The 24,994-nt window shown below is 36.2% G+C and overlaps 3 protein-coding genes across 4 annotated transcripts; all 3 read left to right on the top strand.

Annotated features, from left to right (window-relative positions):
* The first annotated feature begins 1,995 nt into the window (after positions 1-1,995).
* On the top strand, positions 1,996-17,321 carry LOC145307572 (uncharacterized). Its single transcript, XM_080150026.1, has 9 exons — positions 1,996-2,110; positions 2,610-2,691; positions 3,264-3,337; positions 4,229-4,369; positions 4,477-4,539; positions 4,695-4,759; positions 16,919-16,969; positions 17,066-17,143; positions 17,259-17,321. Exons 1-9 carry the CDS (start codon positions 1,996-1,998, stop codon positions 17,319-17,321), a joined length of 732 nt encoding a protein of 243 aa, XP_080006152.1.
* LOC145307505 (uncharacterized) lies at positions 7,978-12,371 on the top strand. Its single transcript, XM_080149960.1, has 5 exons — positions 7,978-8,076; positions 8,425-8,495; positions 9,442-9,570; positions 10,139-10,293; positions 11,093-12,371. The coding sequence occupies exons 1-5, from the start codon at positions 7,978-7,980 to the stop codon at positions 11,167-11,169; spliced, it is 531 nt and encodes a 176-aa protein (XP_080006086.1). The 3' UTR covers positions 11,170-12,371.
* On the top strand, positions 12,388-14,999 carry LOC145307661 (uncharacterized). Of its 2 annotated transcripts, XR_013875548.1 has the most exons (7): positions 12,388-12,573; positions 12,813-12,869; positions 13,307-13,347; positions 13,685-13,822; positions 14,199-14,282; positions 14,676-14,760; positions 14,947-14,999. XR_013875548.1 is itself a non-coding variant. In XM_080150154.1 (5 exons), exons 1-5 carry the CDS (start codon positions 12,477-12,479, stop codon positions 14,256-14,258), a joined length of 393 nt encoding a protein of 130 aa, XP_080006280.1. In that variant the 5' UTR covers positions 12,388-12,476; the 3' UTR covers positions 14,259-14,323. The 2 variants fall into 2 exon arrangements, 1 of the variants encoding a protein (XP_080006280.1); XM_080150154.1 differs by lacking the exons at positions 14,676-14,760; positions 14,947-14,999 and having other exon boundaries at positions 14,199-14,323.
* Positions 17,322-24,994: the final 7,673 nt, after the last annotated feature.

The following is a 24,994-nucleotide window of genomic DNA, read 5'->3' as shown; positions in this document are numbered from 1 at the left end:
TTTAAATCATTTTATTTCATTTGTTAAGTTTTTATTCCCTTTTTCTTATTAAGTAACTTTTTCTGTAATTCAAATTTATAGGGCCTTTTTTATTCAAATTATCTCTTTGTTTATTTTGAAGTAATTTTATATTAACCCATTAGTGCCGAACCGGGTTTTAAAACCCGGTGCCAGAAAATGTAAAAAAACCGGTTTTCGGCTTCATAATTGCATCATTCTCAGTATGAATCCCCCCTCTACTACCCTGGCTTTCATTTCCCCCTGGAGCAGGTAGTTTTGCTTACTTCCGTTTGCCGGTATAGATCAACAAAGTTTGAAAATCATGAAAATTCAAAATACCCAATCTAACTTTTTTGTTTTTATAGTAAAGTCGCTGATTTTTTTCGTTAAATCTAAAGTTTATTGACAAGTACATCTATTTGTGAATTCGTTTTATTTAAATTATTATTTTTTATATGATTTTTTTATCGTTTTTTTACGCCCTATATAGGCCCGGTTCGGCATTTCCATTTTGAGTCTGAAATTTTTATTACCCGGTTTCACTAATAGATCTTTTTTGACAACAACAACAAAACAGGGTTTTTTTACCCGAAATCGCCGGCTAAACACGAAATTTGAAATAAATCGCTTCGTATTATACTTGTAGCTCTTTAGATTACATGAGGTTGTGTAGTTTTCAATTACGGATCGTATCAAAGTTCTAAAAAGTGTTCATCTCACTTTTGGCGTTCAAAAATTACATTTTTCGATTTTTGGTCAAAATAACCGGGTTTATACAGGTCAACCGGGTTTTAAAACTGGGGGAAAGCACCAAAAACGGGTGTTAATGCCTGGTTGGTATTTATGGCCAAGCCGAACCGGGTTTTTTTGCAACTTTCCTGTGCACGCCACTAGAGCAAAACAAAAAAATACGAATTCCGTTTTGACCATTATAAAGCTTCCCTGAAACTTACAGCTCGATCGGCCCATAAAAGTGGCGCTCGGCACTAATGGGTTAATATCTTAGAATTTCCGTGTATGATCCAGTTTTGTGTAATGTCCACATCTGTGTCTAACTACTTTTGAAAGGTAACCATCCCTAGATAAGGTGGGAGGGCCAGGTGTTGGTCATTTTTTCCTATGTTGATTCTCTGCTGATCAAGTATGTATTTTTTTTACAGTTATCTTCAATAAATATGTTTAAATCATTTTTTGAGTTAGTTATTTTTTGCAGTGTGTTCATACGTCACGGTCTTATACTGATTCTTTTGCAATAAAATGCCGTTTATCCCACACACCCACAGCGTGGGGACCTGCATATCAAAGCATAGCCTGTTTTGCTGGATTCCAGGTGGGGAACTGGACACTCATATGACAGGGAAAGTGCAAATCCTGTCCCTGTGAGAGAGGATGTTCTTCTTCCGCCGGTGTTGGGCGGAACTGCAGCAGTGGGCAGGCTGCCACCAGGGTACCTTCACAGACCATGGTGAAGGGGATACAGCGGCTGCAGGGAGGTGCATGTCCTGCAGGCGGTACAGTTGGGGGTATTGGCCAGGAAACACATGTCTGGCAACGAAACAGCAGGGGGTGACTGCCAGGAATGGTCCCTCTGGTCAGTCACAGTGGAGGGTGGCTGCCGGGAATGATCCGTCTGGTCAGGCACAGTAGTGGGTGGCTGCCGGGAATGATCCGTCCGGCCAGCGACAGTAGCGGGTGGCTGCCGGGAATGGTCCCTCCGGTCAGCGACAGTAGCGAGTGGTTGCTGGGAATGATCCGTCCGGCCAGCGACAGTAACGGGTGGCTACCGGGAATGATCAGTCCGGCCAGCAACACAACAGGGAAGGTGGCTTTTAGGAGGGCACGTCCTACAGGCACAGTAGAGGGGGACTGCTGGGAAACACAGGTCCGGTTAGTCTCAATAACAGGTAGCAGCTGGTGGCTTGATGGGTCAGAGGCATCCACCAGGATTGATCTTCAGTTCTATCACCCTGCCCAAGGGGTCCCGAGAACCAGACCATGACTGCCCCGCTAATCAGCGTCATAGACAAACAAATCTGTCAGTGCGTGGCTACGTCACCCCCAGAACACTGCGGAAAATGTGCAACTATTTCTGGCACAAGCGGAAATGTAGGTGACATACACTACCAAAACACCATGGCGGTCATGTTTCTACCTAAACACGACCCCACGATGTGGTATCTTTAAAAAGTGCACCCTTAGGTTAGTAATTCCTGCTGGAGGCAACTAGGGACATACTAGCATTCTCCAAGCTTTCTGGAGTGTCTTCTAGTGTAGCCGCTTGGGAACGAGGCTTATGACTACATCCGTGTCTAGACCTTGGGTCCTGACAAGTCCTACTATCCGAGTGTTTAACTTGCCTTGATTTCACCTCCCCTAGCCTTGACAAAAGGCGTCCAAGAGTGCGAAATGGATTTGTCTTAGACAACAAAGCAGGCCTTTGGCACCCGCCTTGGGCCACAATTACTACACTCCTTGCGGCTGATTGCATGGATTCTACAATCTCCGGTCTGACAAGGACATGCGGGAAGCCCTAGAATTAATCTGCTATGCAGAACAAAAGCCTCAGAAATGCTGATAATCGGCAAGTTTACCTTCTTAAATATTTATAGTCAAATACAATGCTAAATATAGATCTGGGGCAGGAGACATGATGGACGTGTACAAGCTGGCAGGTGCACTTGCCGTGCAAAGGCACAGAGGGAAGGCAGGTGATGGGGTAGACAAGTGAAGGCAAAGGAAGTTGTAGGTCCGCCTATAGATAAGGGGATGGGGTAATCCCTTACCCCCAACATTGCATGATAGGCGAGTGATCCTAAAATGACCACCCTGGCTCTAATCCGCAAACAATCAGGCTTTGTTATCAGGAGTCAAAGGCTTGTGATTTCATATCTATAATTAGCTTGGAGCGAAACTTCTATACAGAATGCTGGGTTGTCCGCGCTACCACACACACATATGAAAACTTACACCCAAATTTGCATACATTTAGTATTCTCAATAATTTTGCATCAAATAGAAAGATATTTATAATCTGATTACTTGGGCTTGTAAATTAGCTGTTTTAGTATCTTAGGACAAAAAAGATCTGTTTTGTAAGCATTTTTCACAGAGTTATGGCTGTATACATGATCAAACATATAAAAAAACTTACAGACTGTATATTATAAAATAATATTTCATGACTTCAGACAAATTATGCTTTTAAAACAAGTATGTGATTTTTTAAATGTAAATGGATCAAAACAAATATTACATATATCTAGATTAAGGATGAAGTTAGTGTTAATCTTCACCCTGCTTTTCTTTGGTTTTACACGGAGTGCAACCAAGGAACAAGGTAAATTAATTTGATTCAGGTTTTTGTAATAAATATTTTACTTTATGGCTCTAAGATTGGTTTTAAAAAAATACCTGTGCAATAATGATATGTTTTTAAAAATAACTAGTGACATATCGATAGCATAGATACAAATTGCTACCTCATTACCTTTTTCATTGACCTATTTTGTTTGCTACTAAACTGTTTTCTACTACTTGGCTGTGTTAATATAAGCGACACCCAATTGTGAGTCGGCGATGGGGAGATACAACTTTATTTAACCCTTTATCCCTTTAGTGTTTTACTCTAGTCTCTAATTGTTATGTGATGTTAGAATTTTGTGTTTAAGAAAAGGCTGGAATCATTCTAAAAGCTCAGTTTTTGGTGCTTTTATAGATAGTGCAAGTTGAATATAATGTAAGATATGGGGCAAGTTTGTGCTACACAGTACCCAATTGTTTCGTTGCAAAATTACTTAAAAATAAAAAAGGATAACAGCAGCCATAAAATTGAACCTTTTAAATCAGAAGTTAAAACAAATGAGTGTCTAAATTTAATAAATAGAATAGAAATTAATTATTATACAATAAAACATGTATTATGAGGTTTTAATTATAATTACTTATACACAAGATACTTAATACTTCTATTTTTAAGACTTAATAACAGGGATTCATTACTTATAAAATTGTTCCTTATTGTGCTAAAAAACACTTTCTAATTCAAACAAATTTGTAACAGAAATAATCATTCCAAATTGGAAATGAATGAGACAATTTTAACATGCCTAAATTAAATATAAGACCTATCAATTACATTCTCACAGATGTATGGATACTAAAAACAAAATTTAAAAAAGTTTTTACTATAATTGATCTAAACAAACAATAATTTTGTTATATATTTCAGGATCAACAAGTATTGTCTACAAAGACCTTGGAAAGTATAGTTCAGCTAAGAAGTGTGAAGAAGCCTGCAAGTCCAAGGCCAATTGTATATTATGGGAATTTAAGAAGCGTTCAAAAAAATGCAGCATTGCCAAACTGAAAAGTAAATTCTAAAATTAGCAAAAGTTGAAAAATAAATAGTAATACACTTATTTTAAAAATATCTTTCATTTTCCTCTAAGGTTTTTTATTCAAAATTGTTCTTTCTAGTAAAAAATGACAAGAAGGTGAACTATGGGTTGAATACTCCACCTTCAACAATCCCTGGACTAGGTAAAAAGAAAAAGATACTTTATGTTTCAAGATAGATAAAGATGATTTTAACATTTGAAGTAAAATTTTGAGCACCACAAAAAAACCAGAGCCAGCCAAACAATGCATATAATAAACATAGAAAAACAGAGAGTTTATTTAAAAACTGTATTTAGAGAATTTTCTGAATGAAATGAGAAATATGAGTAAAGCAATAGAAGATTTGGAGCAACAAAATGAGGTAAATAAGGAAAAAATTGATGGTACACAAAATAATTTTAAAAATTACTCTCGGGTAAAGTAACTACAATTATTAAATCTTCTGTCTTGATTATTCTGTAATAAGATTTTTTATCTAAAACTTAGCTTGATATGTAAATCAATATTGAATAAGGTCATATAAGCAGTTTATATTTGTGTATGCTAAGTTTTAGACCTTTTCAGTTTGCTGATGGCTGTTCTTTTAAAAATATTACTTGACACTTGAAGGAGATGCTATTATTTTGATCCCCCCCTCCCCCCAAAAAGTAATATTTTTTACTACTTAAAAACATGTTTTACCTTTGACAATGCTTAATTAGAATGGTCTATATTATTTAGTTTATTAATACAGAACTCAATTTTTGAACTACAACAAAAATGTTTTGCAAGTGTGATATAGACAGACTTACATAAGTTAATGATAGAGTAGACTTAATGTTCAATTCAAAATGCAAACAGATTTTTAAGTATTTATTATATTGGATTAAATGCAGTTTTTGAGTAAATAAGATTATATATTGATACTTTATTTAGAAATGATTAAATATATTAATAAGTCAAAACTACTGATTATTTAAAGCTGGAAAGTTCTGAAGTAGCAGGATGTCTGTCTGTATATCAGGACACCAAGCAACAGGATGACTGTCTGTTTAATTAATACAATGTATTAATTAACTATGCACTTTGAAGGGGTAGAATATCTGCCTATGCAAACTATCTAAAGTAGTAGGATGTCTTTGAATAGCTGTATTGGTCTTAATAAAGACTCGAACCCAAACCAGATAATGTTCTGTGTTAGGACTCTCAATATCAACTGACTTAAATATATTTTCTCTTTATTCTTTCTGAGAGCAATTAAAGAGTAATTAAGAGTAACAACTAACATATGTCTGCAAACTTAAATATATGACATCACAACATAAATATATGACATTTACCCCCTTCTGAAACCATCCAGCTAAGCATGGTTTCACCATCCATCAGGCTGATCCAATAGACTAGGATCAATGTCTTCACTGGGTGAACCTACATCGAAATTAACCCCGGCCTCAAGTCCTTCCTCTCCTTCACCCACTGGAGGAGGAGTGTTCAGCGCCCCTCCACCAACCTCAGCCGAGACACCCACTGTTGCCGCCATGACAGCATTACCCGCTGCAGCAGTTACGGGCCCTCCTACAGCAACCATCACAGCATCATTTACCGCTGAGGCGGTATCATTCGCAACAGCCACCTCTGCAGCAACCGCTGGTCCATCTGCCGGCATTGCTACTTCCATGTCAACACCACCAGTGACCTGAACACCTCCCGAAACCAACATCACCCCGTTGTTAGCCTCAGCACCACCAGAAGTTCCAGCCTGTTGCAACTGCCAATATGCCGCCGCCGGTAAGTCATTGTTTATTCTGCGCCGGATCTCGCTAAGCTCACTAAAAATATTAGACAGGTGCCGTTGCACTTCAGCTTCTTTTTTGGCCATCTCAGAAATAGCCTCTTGAACCTTAGTTCCCTGTCCTGCCAAAACACTTTCCACCTGTTGGCCCACCTGCTGTCCCAACTTGGTTGAACTACTTTCCCAATTATCAGTCATTGCTGTCTGTACACTCTGTACCATATAAGAAGCCTTTTGCTGTGCAGTAGTAGCCACCATTTGCTGCATCTCCGTATCGACCTTCCTTATACAGTCCATTAGATCCCTCTTATGCGAGGCCAACATATCTTTAACCCGATTATGACTGTCCGTCTGCCAAAGTTTCTGTGCAGTGTTCAAACTTTTGACTGATTCTCTTACAGCTTCACGAATTTTTTCCTCAATCATAGGCTTTAGAGTCACAGCAACAGAATTACTGATTCTACCTATATCTTCATCACTGAGCGGCGCTAAGCCCTGTCTGTCATTCTTGCGTTCAGCCTTATTTCTCTCAACCTCAGCACGTAAATCTGGTAACTCCCTCTTTTGTTTAGGCCCAAGAGAATCTGCCCCAGCAGGCCGCTTGACCACGCCCCTTCTGGAAGTACCTTCCCCAGCATCATTATAAGCCTTGCTGGCTCCCCTTCTGGAAGTACCTTCCCCAGCATCATCATAAGCCTTACTGGCTCCCTTAGTCCTGACCGACCCAGCAGCCTGATTTGGCACAAACTTACCAAACCTGCGCCGTCCCTCACCAGAACCAGTATCTGCCACCTTTCCAGGCTTGTCCGTTGGAGGCTCAGTCCAACTGTCTACCTCTGAACCACTCTGTTCACTAGGCAGACGATCCCTGGAATCAAGCTCAACTTCAAGACTCACGTTGCCAACATCGTCCTCATCATCATATCCAGGCTCATACCTGGGCGATTCTACATCATACTGCCTCCTATCATCTCTTCTATACACAACATGCCGCCGATTAGATCTACCAGCATCCAACATCTCAACAGACGGTTCACGCTCCTCCCGCCGACCAGACGCCCGCTGATACCGCCTTTCGTTTCCGTCTCCATTTCCTGATAATAATCAATAATTAAATATTAACATTTTAATATTTTAATATTTTAACATTTTTCATATATAAGACGACATTCAAAACGAAATACTTTTATATAAATTATATTTATCAGGGATGCCAAATTTTAATTACTGTTTTCCCGATAACGCGAAAATTTAACGCAATTACACAGTCTGCCTAAACAACCAACACACAGCAATCCAATAACCACCCCAGCAGCACCCATCACAGCCATAACAAAATGCTGCCAACTATTAGTCAACCAATCAATTGAGGAATTATACAAATGTACAAACCAATCTTCTGTCACCTCTACAACAAACGCATTTGAATTAGCAGCCAATTCCGAAAGTTTAGCCTCTTCCACAGACTCCAACACCTGTCCTTTCTCTCCCTTATCCAGCAGATGCTCAAAATTCAATGGTACCTCCAACCAACTATCCTCCAGCCGTTTAGTCTGAACCAGCTGCATTCCTGCCCCCTTGTTGCCTAGATATAATCCAGGTTTAACTCTCACAAATACTGGATTTTTCCTACACTCGACAACCATCAACAAGGAAACATTTTTAACTAATCTTGTGAATGGTTCTACAGCAACAATTCTATTATCCATAAACAAAGAAAAATGACCAAGATAACACGGCAAATTTGCTCCTATAGTCACATTTAACCATCTTTTTTTACATACAGACACAAGCTCCATCTCCCCTAGATGTTGTACCAACAAATTTCCGACTTGTTTGATGTTGGAATGAAACAAATTATTCTCCCAACACCCCTGTTCTGCCTGCAAAATCCTTTCCACCTGATGGTATGAAGAGGTTAACTGTAATAATAAAGCACCATCCTCCTCCTTTTTCCGCATCCAAGGAAAAAAATTCTTTTTAGCAGTTGTAATCCACAAAAATACATCAGGAACGTTGGTATGAAAGTAATGCAAATCAGTCAGAAAGTCAGAAAACTCCACTTTTTTCCCCAGTTTTAATCCCAACGAAAACTGTGGAGAAATCGCCAACCAACTTTGGCCACCCTGATTATTAGCATCATCCGCCATATTAGAAAATGTAAACAAAGTTAAATTTACAATTTCAACAGTCCGAAAATAACTAAAATAACGTCTATCTTCCTGTGATTTATTGTGAACTATCACTCGATCAAGCCCAAGCCGCAGATCAGACTCCAGACAATGTGCACCAATGAATTGATCCTCAAGAAAACAACTGTTATCAGGTAACATTGAAATTTGTATATTTTTCAAATAACTTGTAATCTGAACTTCTTGAAAAGTATTAGGCACAAAGGTATTATTTAAATAAATACCATCCCCTCTGCACTGAGGGTCAATCCCATACGTCATCATATCATCATACAGGATGGTACCATTTATGAAATAAGTCAGTGACCGGTCATAAAACGCTACAGGCAACCGTCGTCCATCTATGTCTAACACCCTCTGTTCCTCCATCCTTTTACAATCTTCACTAGAAATTAACTCATCACTACTAACAACAGCTGGTGCCCCTAAATGTAGGTGGCTATATTTGCCACAATACCAGGTGTGAACCGTTCTGTCGACGTGACATTGTACCGCGGGCAAAAATCTCACTCCCACTTTTTTTAACAGATGACCGCTGATTGTTCCATTAAACTCATGCTGACCAAATACTGTACATTCTGAAGCCCTCAACTCAGGACCGTCGCCAACACACTCCTTTACTAGCACAGGTATCATATCAGCCCCACAGGGTATCAAACACAATCCCCAAATTAAAAAATATTTACCTGATTTGAATTTATTATTATGACCAGACATTATTAGCTGATAACTGTTCACCAATTCACCCGCAAATATCAACTGATTTAGCCTTTCATTGCAGGACAACTTTCTACCTACTAGCTTTGTCAGCACATATTTGTTATTAAAATAATCAAATAACAATTCATGAACTCTTATTATAATATATTTTTTAAATATTTATATGTATTTATATAATATTTTTTTTCAAAAATAATGATTATCAGCTCTCCTTTCCCTACTTTCTCCGTCCTCGAGTTCCTATCTGAACATGTACCACAGGACCCCCTACCTGAGATCTTAACCTCCTCCCAGTGTCCCATAAATATTTCGCCACCCGTGATCCACTTTTCTTAATTGTAACTAATCTTTCAGGTGAAGATTGTGGCGGCGCCGTAGTCAAAAACGACTGTTCCGATGGAAGTTCAACCTCGTCAAAATTACCCTCAACCACAGGAGCAGGCACCACAGATTCATCTGTCACTCCCACCTCTACTCCTTCACCTACAGGTATAATTTCTCTATTCCCATCTCCTGAAACTCTGTCATTATCAACCTCAACCTCACTCTCCTTCTCCTGAATTTCGTCACTCTGTCTTTCCTCTGCCAACTCAAAACCATCATTTTCAGATGACAAATACACAACATCTTCACTCTCTCTCTCCTCTACAGTTTCTCTCTCTACAGGCATATTATCAACCTCCAAAAATATCTCATCGGACGGACAAATTTCAGGTAAAGGAAAAACGTTAAAATTAACCTCCTCCCCTAAAACTTCCGTTCGAGCATGAATTTTTCGAATTTTATCCCTAGCCACAACCTGATTTTTCTTGATGGGATTATTCCCAAAAGGTGCCAACTCATACAATGCATCCGAAAATTTCTTAACTACAATAAAAGGCCCTCCATAGAAAGACTGTAATTTCTTGGACACGTCAGTTTTTACAATATTAAAGAAAGCATAACAAACATCTGTCACTCTTAATGCTTCCCTCTGTACTCTGTGTTTATTTTGAACCTCTAAATATAACTTGGATTTTGTAGAAATTCTCTTAATTACATCCTCCATATTTTTCAGAAATTCCAGATACGACCGCGAGGATGAAGATTCAACAGACGGGACTGGTGATAGAAAATCGAGGGGAATACGTGGCTGCCGACCAAAAACTAGAAAAAATGGAGAATATCCAGTTCTAGTACTCTTGGAGCAGTTAATCACCAACGTAGCCAAAGGTAATTTTTTAGCCCAGTCCTTTGTTCCATGATTTTCATCTACTTTCAAAGCAGCATACAAACTTTGATTTTGCCTCTCTACAGGATTCGAATTTGGATTCCTGGGGGGAATTAGGACAGTATCCACCCCCAATCCTTTCATCACGCCTTTAAACACACTGCTTGTAAAATTTGTACCTCTATCCGATCTCAAAGCTCTAAATAAACCATAGGTAGGTACAAAATTTTCCAATATAGCCTTTACAGTTGTTTCAGTTTTAGCATCAACCAACGGACATGTAAAAACATATCTAGAAAATAGACAAACCATGATTAAGACAAATTTAACCGTCTGTCCCTGATGATAACATGGAGTCCAAGGTCCAACTAGATCTACTGACATATTAGCAAAAACTTCACTACTTTGAACAGAATGAGTTATAGGTGAAACATGTTTAGGATTACTTCCAGCCTTTTTCAAACATGTAATACAACTTCGTATTCTCGATTCCACAAACTTGTTCACGCCAGGCATAAAAAATCTCTCATTTATCTTACGTATTGTCTCCTGCACACCTCTATGTCCAGAACCATATCCACCATGAGCTGAATCAAATATATCATTGTATAAAGAAAGAGGCACTACAGGCCTCTCGACAAAACCCCCTTCGGCCAAAGGCTGTCTGAAAATTACAACCCCCTCTAGCACATACATATGGCCAATAAGATTGTACAATAGTTCTTTTCTGCCCGATAGCTCCGCCCTCTCATAAGACGACAACTGTCTCCTTTCCAATATCCATAACCTTATTTCATTTAGGATCTCGTCCTGCTGAAGACTACTTTGCCAGACAAACTCAACATCCGCCTCATCCTCTGCAGAATGTACCTGCATAATAGAATAGATTTGATCCAGAAATGGTGAATCATCCAGGTAAGGATCCAAAATTTTATTATCTGTCTCTCTACACTCCTGACAATCCTTCAGTCGATGGTCCTTACAATCTAACTCAGTTCTCGACAAATAATCTACATTCACATGCTTAGTCCCCTGTCGATGGATAACTGTAAAGTCAAAACTTTGCAAGAAAGTTATCCATCGATAGGTGACACCGTTTATTGATCCTTTAGCCCAACGTTTATAATGCACTAGTGAAATACTGTCTGTCCGAACCAAAAATTCACGAAACCTACAAAAGTGTAAAAAATTCTTTAATGCAAATACTAATGCACCTAATTCTCCTTTATAGGAAGGATAATTTTGTTCTGCAGCATTACACTTTTTACTACAGACACCAAACACTCTCTCTACACCATCCTGTTCTTGCGAAATAATCCCTGCAAAATACTGAGAACTATAATCTACATCCACGATAAAAAGATTAGGATTATCCCATTGAGGATAGCCTTTACACATTTCAGTCTTGAACATTTCCATAAATTCAGTCCATACTCTGTTCAATTCTTCTGTCCACTTTATTATAGTGTCATTCCTGTGACTATCCAACCTGCACGACCTCTTGGCATAATCAGCAAAATATCCTCTGTAATAATTAGTAAATCCCAAAAATTTCTGCAACTCCTTCCCTGTTCTAGGCTTGCCCCAATCCTTAATCCGTTCCAAATATGCAGGATTCATTTTCAATCCATCGGCACTAATAATATGCCCCAAATAATGGCATTCTCTAGTCAATAAATCACACTTATCTAAATTCAATTTCAGGTTGACCTGCCTAAGAACTTGAAACAGTGCCTGCAGATGCTCTACATGTTCCTCTGGACTTGATGAAAACACGATCAGATCGTCCAAGTAGCTGATACAGAATCCATACATACCTGGCAGGATAGACAGCACCTTATCCATCAGAGCACAGAACAGGCTGGGTGCATTACACAACCCAAATGGCAACCTGTTAAACAAATACATCCTGTTTGCTGCACTAAAAGCTGTCAACGGTTTAGAGTCTTCATCCATAGTCATCGAATGGTAGGCAGCTGTCAAATCAAGAGTACTGAACACCTTGCCAGAACCCAGCTTCGTCAGATTATCCGAGATCAGTGGCAGCGGCCACGCCACCCGCTTAGTCACGTTGTTCAGGTTGCGGAAAGCGATGACAAACCTCAACTTAGCCTCTGCTCCAGGTGCAGCCTTCTTTTTCACAGCAAAAATAGGACTAGACCAATCCGAGAAACCCTCCTCAATAATGCCAGCATCCAGCCATTTGGTTAACTGTTCCTTCAATTTAGCATCGTACTCTGGATTCAAAGGAATATTTCTGGCCTTCACAGGTTTAGCTCCAGGTAACAATTCTATATTATATGTCATTAATCTACAATCACCAATATCTGAATCATTCATTGAAAAGATATCAAAATTTTCCAAACAAATTTTAATAATCCTGGGTTTCAATTCTGGATTTTCCTTAATCATCTGGTTTTCATCTAACTTCAATTTTTGAATAATAAACTGTACCCGTTCATGCATTTTTTGCCCCGACAACTTTTCTGGCTTATCCAATTCATTAATTGTTTTATTACAGGTAACATCTTGATTATCCATGATGAAACAATGCCCCATCTTCACATTTCTCAGCAAGGTAATAGGTTTTATTGACGCATTAACCACATTAACCACACAGGACCCATCTTTCCGTGGCTGATACACCCCCTCAATAATCATAATCCCATTGCCACTTGTCATCTTAGAAGAATTAGGGGACACGTACCAAAGCCCATCATTCTTTAATCCAGTCACATGCACCACAGCGGTAGATCCTCCAGGATAAAAAATAGTTTTATCCAGCAACTTCACATTATACTTCGTTGAATATAACTCTCCAAACCCACCCCCCTCCTTTATCCCTGGCAAGGTAGGTTTAGATGGAATTTCAGAATTCATTCGTCCGGACAAAATAGGAATTTTCTGTATCTCCGCCACCACCTGTTTCTGTAAACAGGAATTAATAGGAACAGATTCCCCACAAAATTCAAACTTATCTTCATCCAAACAAATATTAATTTTATTCTTTTTCAGGAAATCAGATCCAAGATTTACCAACCTACTCGTCACCTCAGGTACATAAAATATCTCCGTAAACACAGCTTGAGTTCCAGCAAATCTAAACTTCAACTCAACATATCCAATAATATTAACTTTCTTTAAATCTACTGAATATGCTGATAATTTAGCAGGACAAAACTCAATTCCATGTTTATCAAGAATTTCTCTAGATATCAAAGAATTAAAATTATTTCCTGTATCAATAATTCCTAACTCCTTCACCGGAATATCAGCCCCAGGCACAAGAAATTCTAAATCCGCACAAATAGGCATTTTCGTTATCTTCAAAAACTTCACAATCTCTTGAAAACACTAGTCATTATAATTAATTAATATATCCATATATTTTAGATATACATCATTCCACTACACAGCAGTCAGCCCCCCATCTGTCACCAGCCGCCAACATACTGTTCAATTTATGAAATCCTGTACATCTCCCAGACTACCAGCATCACACAGCTACACTCCAAGCCTTTTCTTATACAAGTAAGTACCTCTCGAAGTATTCAACCTTGCATAGGTACCTATCAAAATATAATATATAGTAGATATATATATATATATAAATATATATATAATGTTTTCATTAACACGATCACACCTTGACTGAAGAATAAACAAGACAGTAATACTTTATAAAGTTGAGAGCAATAATGTGAATACACAACAGCAAAATTAACTATTTACAGTACTATAGCCTATATAATGAATATGAATAAAAGAACGATCTATAAATTTCATCCTAAAATGAAATTTATACATCGAATCAATCATATCCATTACATAGGATACTGCTGAAAATTGTTTCTGGCTATGTCAGCAATCATAGCCTCATACTGTTTCTCATCTCTGCTCTTTTCAGAATCCACAACAGGCCCCACCTGATTGCCCCACCTATCCACAACAGGCCCCACCTGATTGACTGTCTTCTTCAGAAACTGCTCAGGTATTACCCTATTATTAGGCACTCCAGGACCCTCTTTCTTTTCGCTACCGGCTGAGAAAAACTTAGCTTTGGTCTTTCCTATGCGAGAATCAGGAGCTGGCGGCTTGCCGTCTCTCTTCTGCCAGCAACTAGCCACTACATGACCTTTTTTCCCACAATACCAACAAATCATAGTTTTAGCCTTCGAATTCAGAGCCCCAATCACGTTCTCAACCTGATCCCAAGGAATATCATCATCCCCTTCAATCCACGCATTATTATCGCCAATCTCTGTCCTGCCCTCCATATCAGATACATGCACTTCACTGATTACAGGCCTAGCTTTTACCTCCCTAGAATCCTCTAGCCTCAACCCTTCCATAGCCTGAGAATAACAGGACGTTACATTTTCAGGTGACACGTGTCCAGAACGAGCCCAGCTTATATAATGCTGACCTCTGCGAATCAAATAAGTCAAGAAAGCACTGTAATCTTCCAGGTAATGCATAGATTCAATGAAATTAGCCATATCTCTAGCTAAATCAGAAAACAGCAAATTCTTAGCCACATTATTGTAAAAATCACGCCAAGATTGTCTAGAAATTTGACCAGGATGCATAAGCCTAAACAGCCGCAACTTAGCATTGAAAAACACATCCACATTCTGACCACTCTTTTGTTTCAGGGCGTAAAAGAATTCGGTAGCCGACTCTGTATCAGCAAAGGGTATCACCAACCTTCTTATCAACAGGTAATAACCTAAAGCACTTAAGGAAGCATTAGCCTCCGGCGTAATAAGCCTCCCCATCTTCTTCCCTTTGCACTCAAAAATCCTATTGTACAAGACGTCCTTGAAAAGCATAGGATCCTCCAACTTTGCGAACCTAGCAACCCTCCATAAGGATAAGAAATAATCCTCAAAATCAATGTTTCCATCCCAAAATGAAGCATCCCGCACAAAATCACTATCCCACTTGACTCCTCTTACAAGACAAAACTCCTTAAACTGCTCCTCTACAGTCTGTTGGCTTACACTACCGCCAGCCACCTTTTTATAGGCCTTAAGCACTTCAGCCCTTTCCTCAATTAAAGGAAATATATCCAACAATTGATTCTCATATTCGGTCAGACAACTCTCACGAACATTCATCCAATTTCCATTCCCAACAGGACCTAAAAACTCAATCTGCGAAAACTTCAAATGTCCAGGAGCACTTTTCCCTCTTTTAGCCTCAAAATTTGTAGAATCCAATTTAGCCTCCACACTCAAACGATTAATGAAAGATGTATTAAACGAATCATCTCCCGTCGCTTTGACTGCAGATACACTAGCCCCCATACTTGTCTCATACAAAAAACCGCTAATATCCCCATCCACTGGCAATTGCGCCACCTTTTTCTTAATAGTAGCCAAATCAACATCATAACCCAACTTCTTATGCTCATCAGAGTTCTTAAACTCTTTCACCTTATTCTCCAGCCGTTTATTCGCCGCCGTTAACTTATCCACCTGACCTTTGACAGTCGTATGCTCCTGCAACATTGCCCTAACATATTTTTTTATGCTTTCAGGCACAACGTCATTCTCCACCTCGCCCAACGCCAACTCCACATTCGCATTAGCACCTGCACCAGCATCCTCAGCCGCAGCATCCTCCTCCTCCCAATTTTCGGGAGTTCCATCATCATCCTGACTGTCATTCTCCCGAGGACGTTTAGGCGGCCGTCCACGCTTGCCTTCAGTTTTACCCCGCTCTCCTTTTTCTCCATCAGCCATATCCGAGCACTGGAACTAGATCCGCCGTGAAATTTAGATCAAAAGAGTTAAAGAATGAAATTCCACAGAAACCTGAAATATAAATCAAGTTAGAAATATAAAAATTAAAACAAAACTGTGAAAAATCCGAGATAAAAAAATATCTCAAAAAGTGATTGACTTCAAATTAAACACCACTTCCCCCACCCTTAACTCAGCAGCAGGTCTAAATAACACGTAGCACAATAAGACTGCGCCAAATGTGATATAGACAGACTTACATAAGTTAATGATAGAGTAGACTTAATGTTCAATTCAAAATGCAAACAGATTTTTAAGTATTTATTATATTGGATTAAATGCAGTTTTTGAGTAAATAAGATTATATATTGATACTTTATTTAGAAATGATTAAATATATTAATAAGTCAAAACTACTGATTATTTAAAGCTGGAAAGTTCTGAAGTAGCAGGATGTCTGTCTGTATATCAGGACACCAAGCAACAGGATGACTGTCTGTTTAATTAATACAATGTATTAATTAACTATGCACTTTGAAGGGGTAGAATATCTGCCTATGCAAACTATCTAAAGTAGTAGGATGTCTTTGAATAGCTGTATTGGTCTTAATAAAGACTCGAACCCAAACCAGATAATGTTCTGTGTTAGGACTCTCAATATCAACTGACTTAAATATATTTTCTCTTTATTCTTTCTGAGAGCAATTAAAGAGTAATTAAGAGTAACAACTAACATATGTCTGCAAACTTAAATATATGACATCACAACATAAATATATGACACAAGGCTTTTAACTAATTGCACTTTAATATAAGATTGACCAAAACTTCAATAGTATTTTCTTCATTGGGACACTTTAGTGAATATTTTCAATTTTAGGTTTTACATCAACAGTTAACAAGTTTGAATAAACAAACAAACTTTACTGAGGTATTAATTTATCAGTATCAAATTAACTAAATTAATACATATGTTTTCCACTATGAAAAATAATGTAGGCCTAAATAAAAATTATATTCATTCTAGATGGAAATCCAAGAGAAGATAGATGATAAATTTGATATTGCCTACAATTATCATAAAACCTTGAAAAATGCATCTCAGGTAAAATAAAATTGTGATTTTTATAATAGAAATTTGAATGATATTAACTTAACTACATAGCAAAGACATAATATAATCTATTAATAACTAGAATTTGAACACTCTCCTTTTTTAGGATTTATTTGATGAACTTAAAAAACTGACAGGTACAACAACAGGTAAGGAACTCTGCCTGTAAATTATTTTGATTCAGGTTTTTTTGTAATACATTTTTTATTTTATGGATCTAAGATTGGTTTTAAAAAAATACCTGTGCAATAATGATATGTTTTTAAAAATAACTAGTGACATATCGATAGTATAAATACAAATTGCTACCTCATTACCTTTTTCATTGACCTATTTTGTTTGCTACAAAACTGTTTTCTACTACTTGGCTGTGTTAATATAAGCGACACCCAATTGTGAGTCGGCGATGGGGAGATACAGTTATTTAACCCTTTCTCCTTATAGTGTTTTACTCTAATTGTTATGTGATGTTAGAATTTTGTGTTTAAGAAAAGGCTGGAAACATTCTAAAAGCTCAGTTTTTGGTGCTTTTATTCATTATGCATATTGAATATAATATAATACAGGGTGTTTCAGAGAAAACTGCGTTTTCCAGAATTGGGAAACAACCATTAGGAGTACAAAAAAAATAATTATATGTCCATATTCTCAATAAAAATATGAATTGAATTTGTTACAGGTGTTTTTTAATATCTCTTAAAACAACAGCGCATTTTAGAGCTCAAAGAATTCAAAAGGTGTGTGTGTAATGTATTCTTTAAAAATGTTATGCTATAATGTTGAATGAAAATCTTTTTTTACTTGAAAACAACAGTATAACATAAACATCAAAATAATCTAATAATTACATTTAAAACTTGATTTAAAATGCCTTTTTTTAAAACAAAAAATCAATATTCTTTTTGCTTGGATTTTAGTTCTTAGTATTAAAATTCTTCATATTCGTTCCTTGCCCCTCCCCCTTTAATCTCTTAATCTTTTAATTTTGATTGACAGATTATAAGAGATCATGAAAAAAAAACATGAGAAATTAAAGAAAACGCACTTTTTACCAACAATTTCAAACCATGACAACTTGCTTATTTTTAAAGATATTGAAATGAAATAAAAAAGTGACTTGTTTTATTTGTCAATGCACACAGTATAAATAGAGATTTTTTTTCTAAAAATGACTTTGCCATAGAGAAATAGAAAAAACTAAATTCTGAAGAACCTAAAAAGGTCTTTGCATGGAGCCAAAAAAGAAAATATGTAAAAAATTACATAGGAGGACATTGATTCACCCTTTTACTACTTTGATATTGTACTTTTGAAACAATATGTTGCAAAATATACAAGTTATTTCAATCTAATTGATATATCATATTCAACATCAATCATGTACCAATCAGTACAGCCGCATTTTTAGAGATAACAAAAAAACCTTAAGTAAATCCAATGTACTTTTTTACATAGAATATGGTCCTATAAACCTTTTTTAAATATTCCTTCTGGTTGTTTCTCAAAACCGGAAAACGCAGTTTATTTTGAAATACTGTGTATATGGGGCAAGTTAGTGCTTTTACTCCGGACTACACAGTAACCAATTATAACCTAACCTAATCTGACCTAGGGTAATAAACTAACCAGCAACTAACTTAGTTTTCTAAATTAAAATAAGGGAAGAGGAAATCAGGGTTAAACAGGGTACTTTGTGTCTAGGCAACCATTTGTTGCAAAATTACTTGTCCAGCCACAAGACACAAGATTTTTTAAAGGAAAGAAATTGATTGTTTTATTATTATTTCAGTTACATGTAGTAGTGGATATGTTGATGGAAACACAGGTAAACTAATTTTGCATATCTCAAATTTAAATACAATGACATATTTTAAATCTATAAGATTTATTGTTGAATAAATGTTATTTTACTTAAAATCATTTTACTCAGTCCTTAAAATTTTGTGCATATTCTCTGTTTAATAATGAATTTCTGATGAAAAGTGAGTCAAAGTCAAATTTTGCTTCCTTTTAAAGAGTTCTGAAGATCTGCAGAATCATACCTAGAACTTTAAATTGACTTGGATACGTTTTTCATATTGGGATGTACTACTATATTTTAGTATTTTGGTAACATAAACTGCTTTGTTTAAGTCAAAAATTATTTTGATTTTAACCTGGCTGACTCTGCCAGGTTTGATGCCAGGCTTGTCAAGATGGAGATTAGACCTTTTCATGAAAATACACTTTTTCGAATTTTAGTCTTCTGCTAACCTAAAAAGTTACTTTAGGAGCCTAGAAATACATGTACAAAATTGCATCTCTCTATCTCTACTGGCGACCTAGCGCCAGGCATGTAAAATATCAACAGATAACGGTAGCACGGCGGTTTTTAACAATAACTCAGCAATGTACAAGTTTTAAGCTCTTCTGCATATTTCAAATTAAGCACATAAGGACAAAGATATATTATCCCAAAAATCTTTTGTCAAAGTCTACTCTACACCTAGGGCCAGTCAGTTTTCTAAAATCATGCATTTTATATCTGTGAAAATAGAAATTGCCAGCGCTAGGTGTAGGGTAGACTTTGACAAGAGATTTTTGGGATATTATATCTTTGGCCTTATGTATTTAAATTGAAATATGCAGAACACCTAAATTCATCTTCCAAGCCATTCTCTAAGCATTTTATTTTTTTTTATGAAATAACGGGATTTCAAAACTTCCCTTTGAAAAGGCCTAAAAAATATCTTTTTTTGTCATTTTTTTCACTGCTTATAGTTACAACCTATTAAGATATTATGCTCAGTTAAAAAGAGTTAAAGAAAAAGAATTAAAAGTGATATCAACGCACAGAAAGAAAATTTTTTAATAAAACTGAACTAAGTAACCATTACACATTTAATTTTGGGACTTTCCTTCTAGGGGCTTGTGGAGCAAAAGACCCACCAAAACACTAAAAATATGAGTTCTGAGCTTATTTTTAAAGATATCAACCTGATTTTTTTTTGAAAACTTTGTTAACATAATTGAACTCAGTAACATTTACAGATTTCATTTTGCGACTTCCCTTCTAGGGGCTTGTTTGGCAAAAGACCCCCAAAAACTAAAAATATGAGTTCTGGACTTATTTTTAAAATTATAAACATAATTTTTTTGAGAACTTTTTTCACATAACCAAACTCAGCAACCTATACAGATTTCATTTTGGGACTTTCCTTCCAGGGGCTAGTGAAGCAAAAGACCCCCAAAACACAAAAAATATGAGTTCTGAGCTTATTTTTAAAGATATCAACCTGATTTTTTTAAAGAAAACTTTTAAATAAAACTGAACTCAGTAATGTTTACACATATCATTTTGGGACTTTTCTTGAGGGGCTTGTGGAGCAAAAGATCCCCCAATTGAGTTCTGAGCTGATATTTAAAGAAATCAAAGCAAATTTTACCCTGGGGGTAAAATTTGCTTGGAGGGGGTAATTACCCCCCCTGAAATCTGTTGGCATGGGTAAATTTTGTTTACCCCCCAAACATTTACCCCTAGGGTAAAATTTTTTGGGGGGTAATTTAAATTTTATTAAATATTTAGTATTAAAAATGCACGTGAAGCCCCCCTCCTAAATGGTTGATATCTTTAAAAATAAGTCCAGAACTTATATTTTTAGTTTTTTGGTTTTTTTTGTCAAACAAGCCCCTAGAAGGAAAGTCTCAAAATGAAATCTGTAAATGTTACTGAGTTTAGTTATGTTAACAAAGTTTTCAAAAAAAAATCCGGTTGATATCTTTAAAAATAAGCTCAGAACTCATATTTTTAGTTTTGGGGGTCTTTTGCCCAACTAGCCCCAAGGAAAGTCCTAAAATGAAATCTGTAAACAATACTGAGTTTCATAGACGTCCAAAAGGGGGAGGGGCGGGTAAAGTGGGGATTACCCCCCCTATTTGAAATTTACCCCTACCCTGGGGGTGCTGTAGGAGGGGGTATTTACCCCGCCCCCCAAAAAAGAATTTTGGGGGGGTTCAGTTTTATTTTAAAAGTTTTCTTTAAAAAAATCAGGTTGATATCTTTAATAATAAGCTCAGATCTCATATTTTTGTATTTTGGGGGGTCTTTTGCTCCACTAGCCCCTGGAAGGAAAGTTCCAAAATGAAATCTGTATCAGTTTAATTTAAAAAGTTTTTTTCTGTGTGTTGACATCTCTTTTACTTCTGTAGATAACTACTGTTGGCCGAAGAGGGGGGCAATGCAGGGGCACAGAAGTTTAACTGCCAGTTTTTGCCGGTTTAGGCGCCGATTTTTTTAACTGAGCATAATATCTTAATAAGTTTTAACTATAAGCAGTGAAAAAAGTAACAAAAAAAGATAATTTTTAGGCCTTTTCAAAGGGGAGTTTTGAAATCCCGTAATTTCATAAAAAAAAATAAAACGCTTAGAGAATGGCTTGGAAGATGAATTTAGGTGTTCTGCATATTTCAATTTAAACACATAAGGCCAAAGATATAATATCCCAAAATTTTTTTGTAAAAGTCTACTCTACACCTAGCGCTGGCAATTTCTATTTTCACAGATATAAAATGCATGATTTTAGAAAACTGACTGGCGCTAGGTGTAGAGTAGACTTTGACTAAAGATTTTTGGGAGTATATATTTGACCTTATGTGTTTAAATTGAAATTTGCAGAAGAGCTTAAAACTTGCACATTACTGAGATATTGTTAAAACCGCCGTGCTACCGTTATCTGTTGATATTTTACATGCCTGGCGCTAGGTCGCCAGTAGAGATAGAGAGCTGAAATTTTGTACATGTATTTCTAGGCTCCTAAAGTGGCGTTGCTACAAAAGTCCTACCCCTACAAAATGTCTACTCTACAAAAGACCTACCCCTACATAAGACCTACCTTACAAAAGACCTACCCCTACATAAGACCTACTCTACAAAAGACCTATGAATATATATTGTTATATAAACATCAAATTCATTAATAAAGTAATACATAATCAATACATGGCCGCAGCGCTCGGCCCCCTGGCCTGCCTAGCCGCGGGCGCTCGGCCCCCTTGCCTATAACCTAACCTAACCTTACCTAAATATTGTAAAAAGAAATATTAAAATTTGAAAAAAATCTACCAACCACTTTTTGTAAATCAACGAAATTCTAAAATATAATTAAGTTAATGTAGGATAAACATTCATACATTATCACATATAAGTTAGGTTAGGTTAGGTTAGGTTAGGTTATAGGCAAGGGGGCCGAACGCCCGCGGCTAGGCAGGCCAGGGGGCCGAGCTCTGCGGCCATGACCTTCTAGCATTACGATTTTTTGTAGAGTAGGTCTTTTGTAGGCGTTGGTCTTTTGTAGAGTAGGTTCTCCCTAGTTCCTGTTTTTTTTTCAATTAATTAATTTTTAATGTGAGCATAAATTTATTTATTTAATAAATTCTTAAATATTTTCAGGACATTGCTACAAAGTGTTAAATGATACAATGAGAACTTGGAATGCTGCAAAGTCTGAATGTGAGGCCCAGGGTGCAGAACTTGCTTCTATACGTTCAAGTCAGGAGTGGCAATTTGTAAGAGGTTGGTCACTATTCTTTATGCCTAGGTGGTATTAGGCTATTTTTCTACATCATTTTAAAAAGCGAAGCTTTCCTATAATAAGGGTCAGTCCGTAATTTAATTAATTAATTTTTTTGGCCTGGTACTAATTTTCTTACCCACCGAATCATGGCCAAAAAAATTTTTTTTGTATTTAATCTATGTCTCTCGTACTACCCAAATCTCAGCGTATCCTCTTAGGAATTTTTTTCTTTAATTTTTTCAATTTTATACCCCTAAATGATTGGTTTAGGTTAGGCTAGGTTAGGTTATATGGCTAGGGGGCCGAGCGCCCGCGGCTAGGCAGGCTAGGGGGCCGAGCGCCCGCGGCTAGGCAGGCCAGATATACAAAAAGATATACAAAAAAGTATCCACCTATACAAAGAACAACTTGGGACAAGTCTAAACAAACTAATTAATATGAAAAGTTCAATTATCTGTCCATACCAACTAACCCCAGTTACAAACAAGCTTTGCGATAATACTGAATCTTAAAAAATAACTAGTATAATGTCTATCTAATTATATTATATTTTAGAGTTGTTCAAACAGAGTGGAGTTGATCATGTATTTCTTGGTGGTTCTGATGCTCAACAGGAAGGAACATGGTTGTGGACAGATGGATCTCCAGGTAATTTATAACTAAATAACTATATCTAGCTCCCAAACGGCTGATAGCACAGTCACTGTGTATACATATCATTAGAACTGGAATTAAAAGATCTGAAAGAAACAAGAAATAGCCAAGAACTAAACATTCACAGGAAAGGCACAGCAAACAAAAACGCACAATTTTTAAAACAATTTTCGCACGTTTTTGTGTGATGTGCTTTGCTCCTTTATTATAAAATTGCCGATTTTTTTATTTTTAAATTTTTTCCTATTAAAAAACACCATGTATAATATTTCTAATGGGAGGCCATATCAATCAGCCTGAAACCTTCTTATAAGCCTTGGACCAATGCAATACTCCCTGAAAGATCTTAACGGTCATATACACTTACTGGAAGACATCCTGCTACTTTAGTATTTTGGTTAGATGAAATTAGTTTTTTTTATAAAATCAATCCAATCAATTTTAATTTAATTTAATTTTACCTATATTGCATGCAAATCAGGCAAATAATATCAAATATTTATTCCTTAGAGTATTTATATCAATTCAAGTTTTTTTTTTATTTAGTAATACTCTCTGACTGGTATCCTGGTTTACCTAATACAGACACTTATCTCAACTGTATGGTGGTAAACAAATTTTAAGATTATCTAGACACTTTAACAAAAACTAATATTAACCTGTATTGAATGGTAGAATTTATATAAGGTGTTTCAGAAAAAACTGCGTTTTCTGATTTTGGGAAACAACTAGTATGAGTATGAAAAAAATAATTATATGTCCATATTCTCTGTAAGTGAAAAATGCCTGATGTTAAAACTGTGATTACAATTATAATCAAATAACTCATTTATTGTGCAACATATAGATTGAGAAGTGCAATATTAAAGTAACAAAAGGTTAAATAAATGTCCCCATTTGAGATTTTTTGCATATTTTCTTTTTTTGACTACATGCAAAGAGCTTTTTAGGTTCTTCAGAATTTACTTTCTTCTATTTCTTTATGGTTAAGTCATTTTTAGTAAGGAATCTCTTATAATACTGTGCACATTGAAGAATAAAACAAGTAACTTTTTATTTCATTTCAATATCTTTAAAAGTAAGCAAGTTATATTGGTTCAAAATACTTGCTAAAAAAGCCTTTCTTTAATAACTTGATATTTGAGTTAATATGTCATGTTTCAACCAAAGGGGATTAGGATAATAAAGTGGGAGAAGTGAGAAATGAACATGAAGATTTTTAATACTATCAAATTGAATTATAATTAAAGCAAGAATAAAGTTAATCATTTGTTCTGTAAAAATATGCATTTTTAGGTTAAATTTAAAATGTAATTATTAGAATATTTTGTTGAGTATGCTATAATGTTGTTTTCAAGTAAAAAGAAGAATTTAGTTGAACGTTATAGCCCTAAATTCTACAAGAATAAAGCAACACACATACATTTTGAATTCTTTAAGCTCTAAAAAGCGCTATTGTTTCAAAAGATAATAAAAAACACTTTTTATAAAATTTATCCATATCTTTTATAGAATAAGAACATATAATTATTTTTTTTAAACTCCTACTGGTTGTTACACCTTGTATATGAAAATAAGGAGTGAGGTTTATATTAATACATAAGTTGTTTTGTTAGGATAGATTAATTTGATACTT

The sequence above is a fragment of the Acartia tonsa genome, chromosome 15 (genome assembly GCF_053477335.1).
Source record: "Acartia tonsa isolate MP-2025a chromosome 15, ASM5347733v1, whole genome shotgun sequence".
NCBI classification, from domain to species: Eukaryota; Metazoa; Arthropoda; class Copepoda; order Calanoida; family Acartiidae; genus Acartia; species Acartia tonsa.
This window is presented reverse-complemented; position numbering and strand designations above follow the sequence as displayed.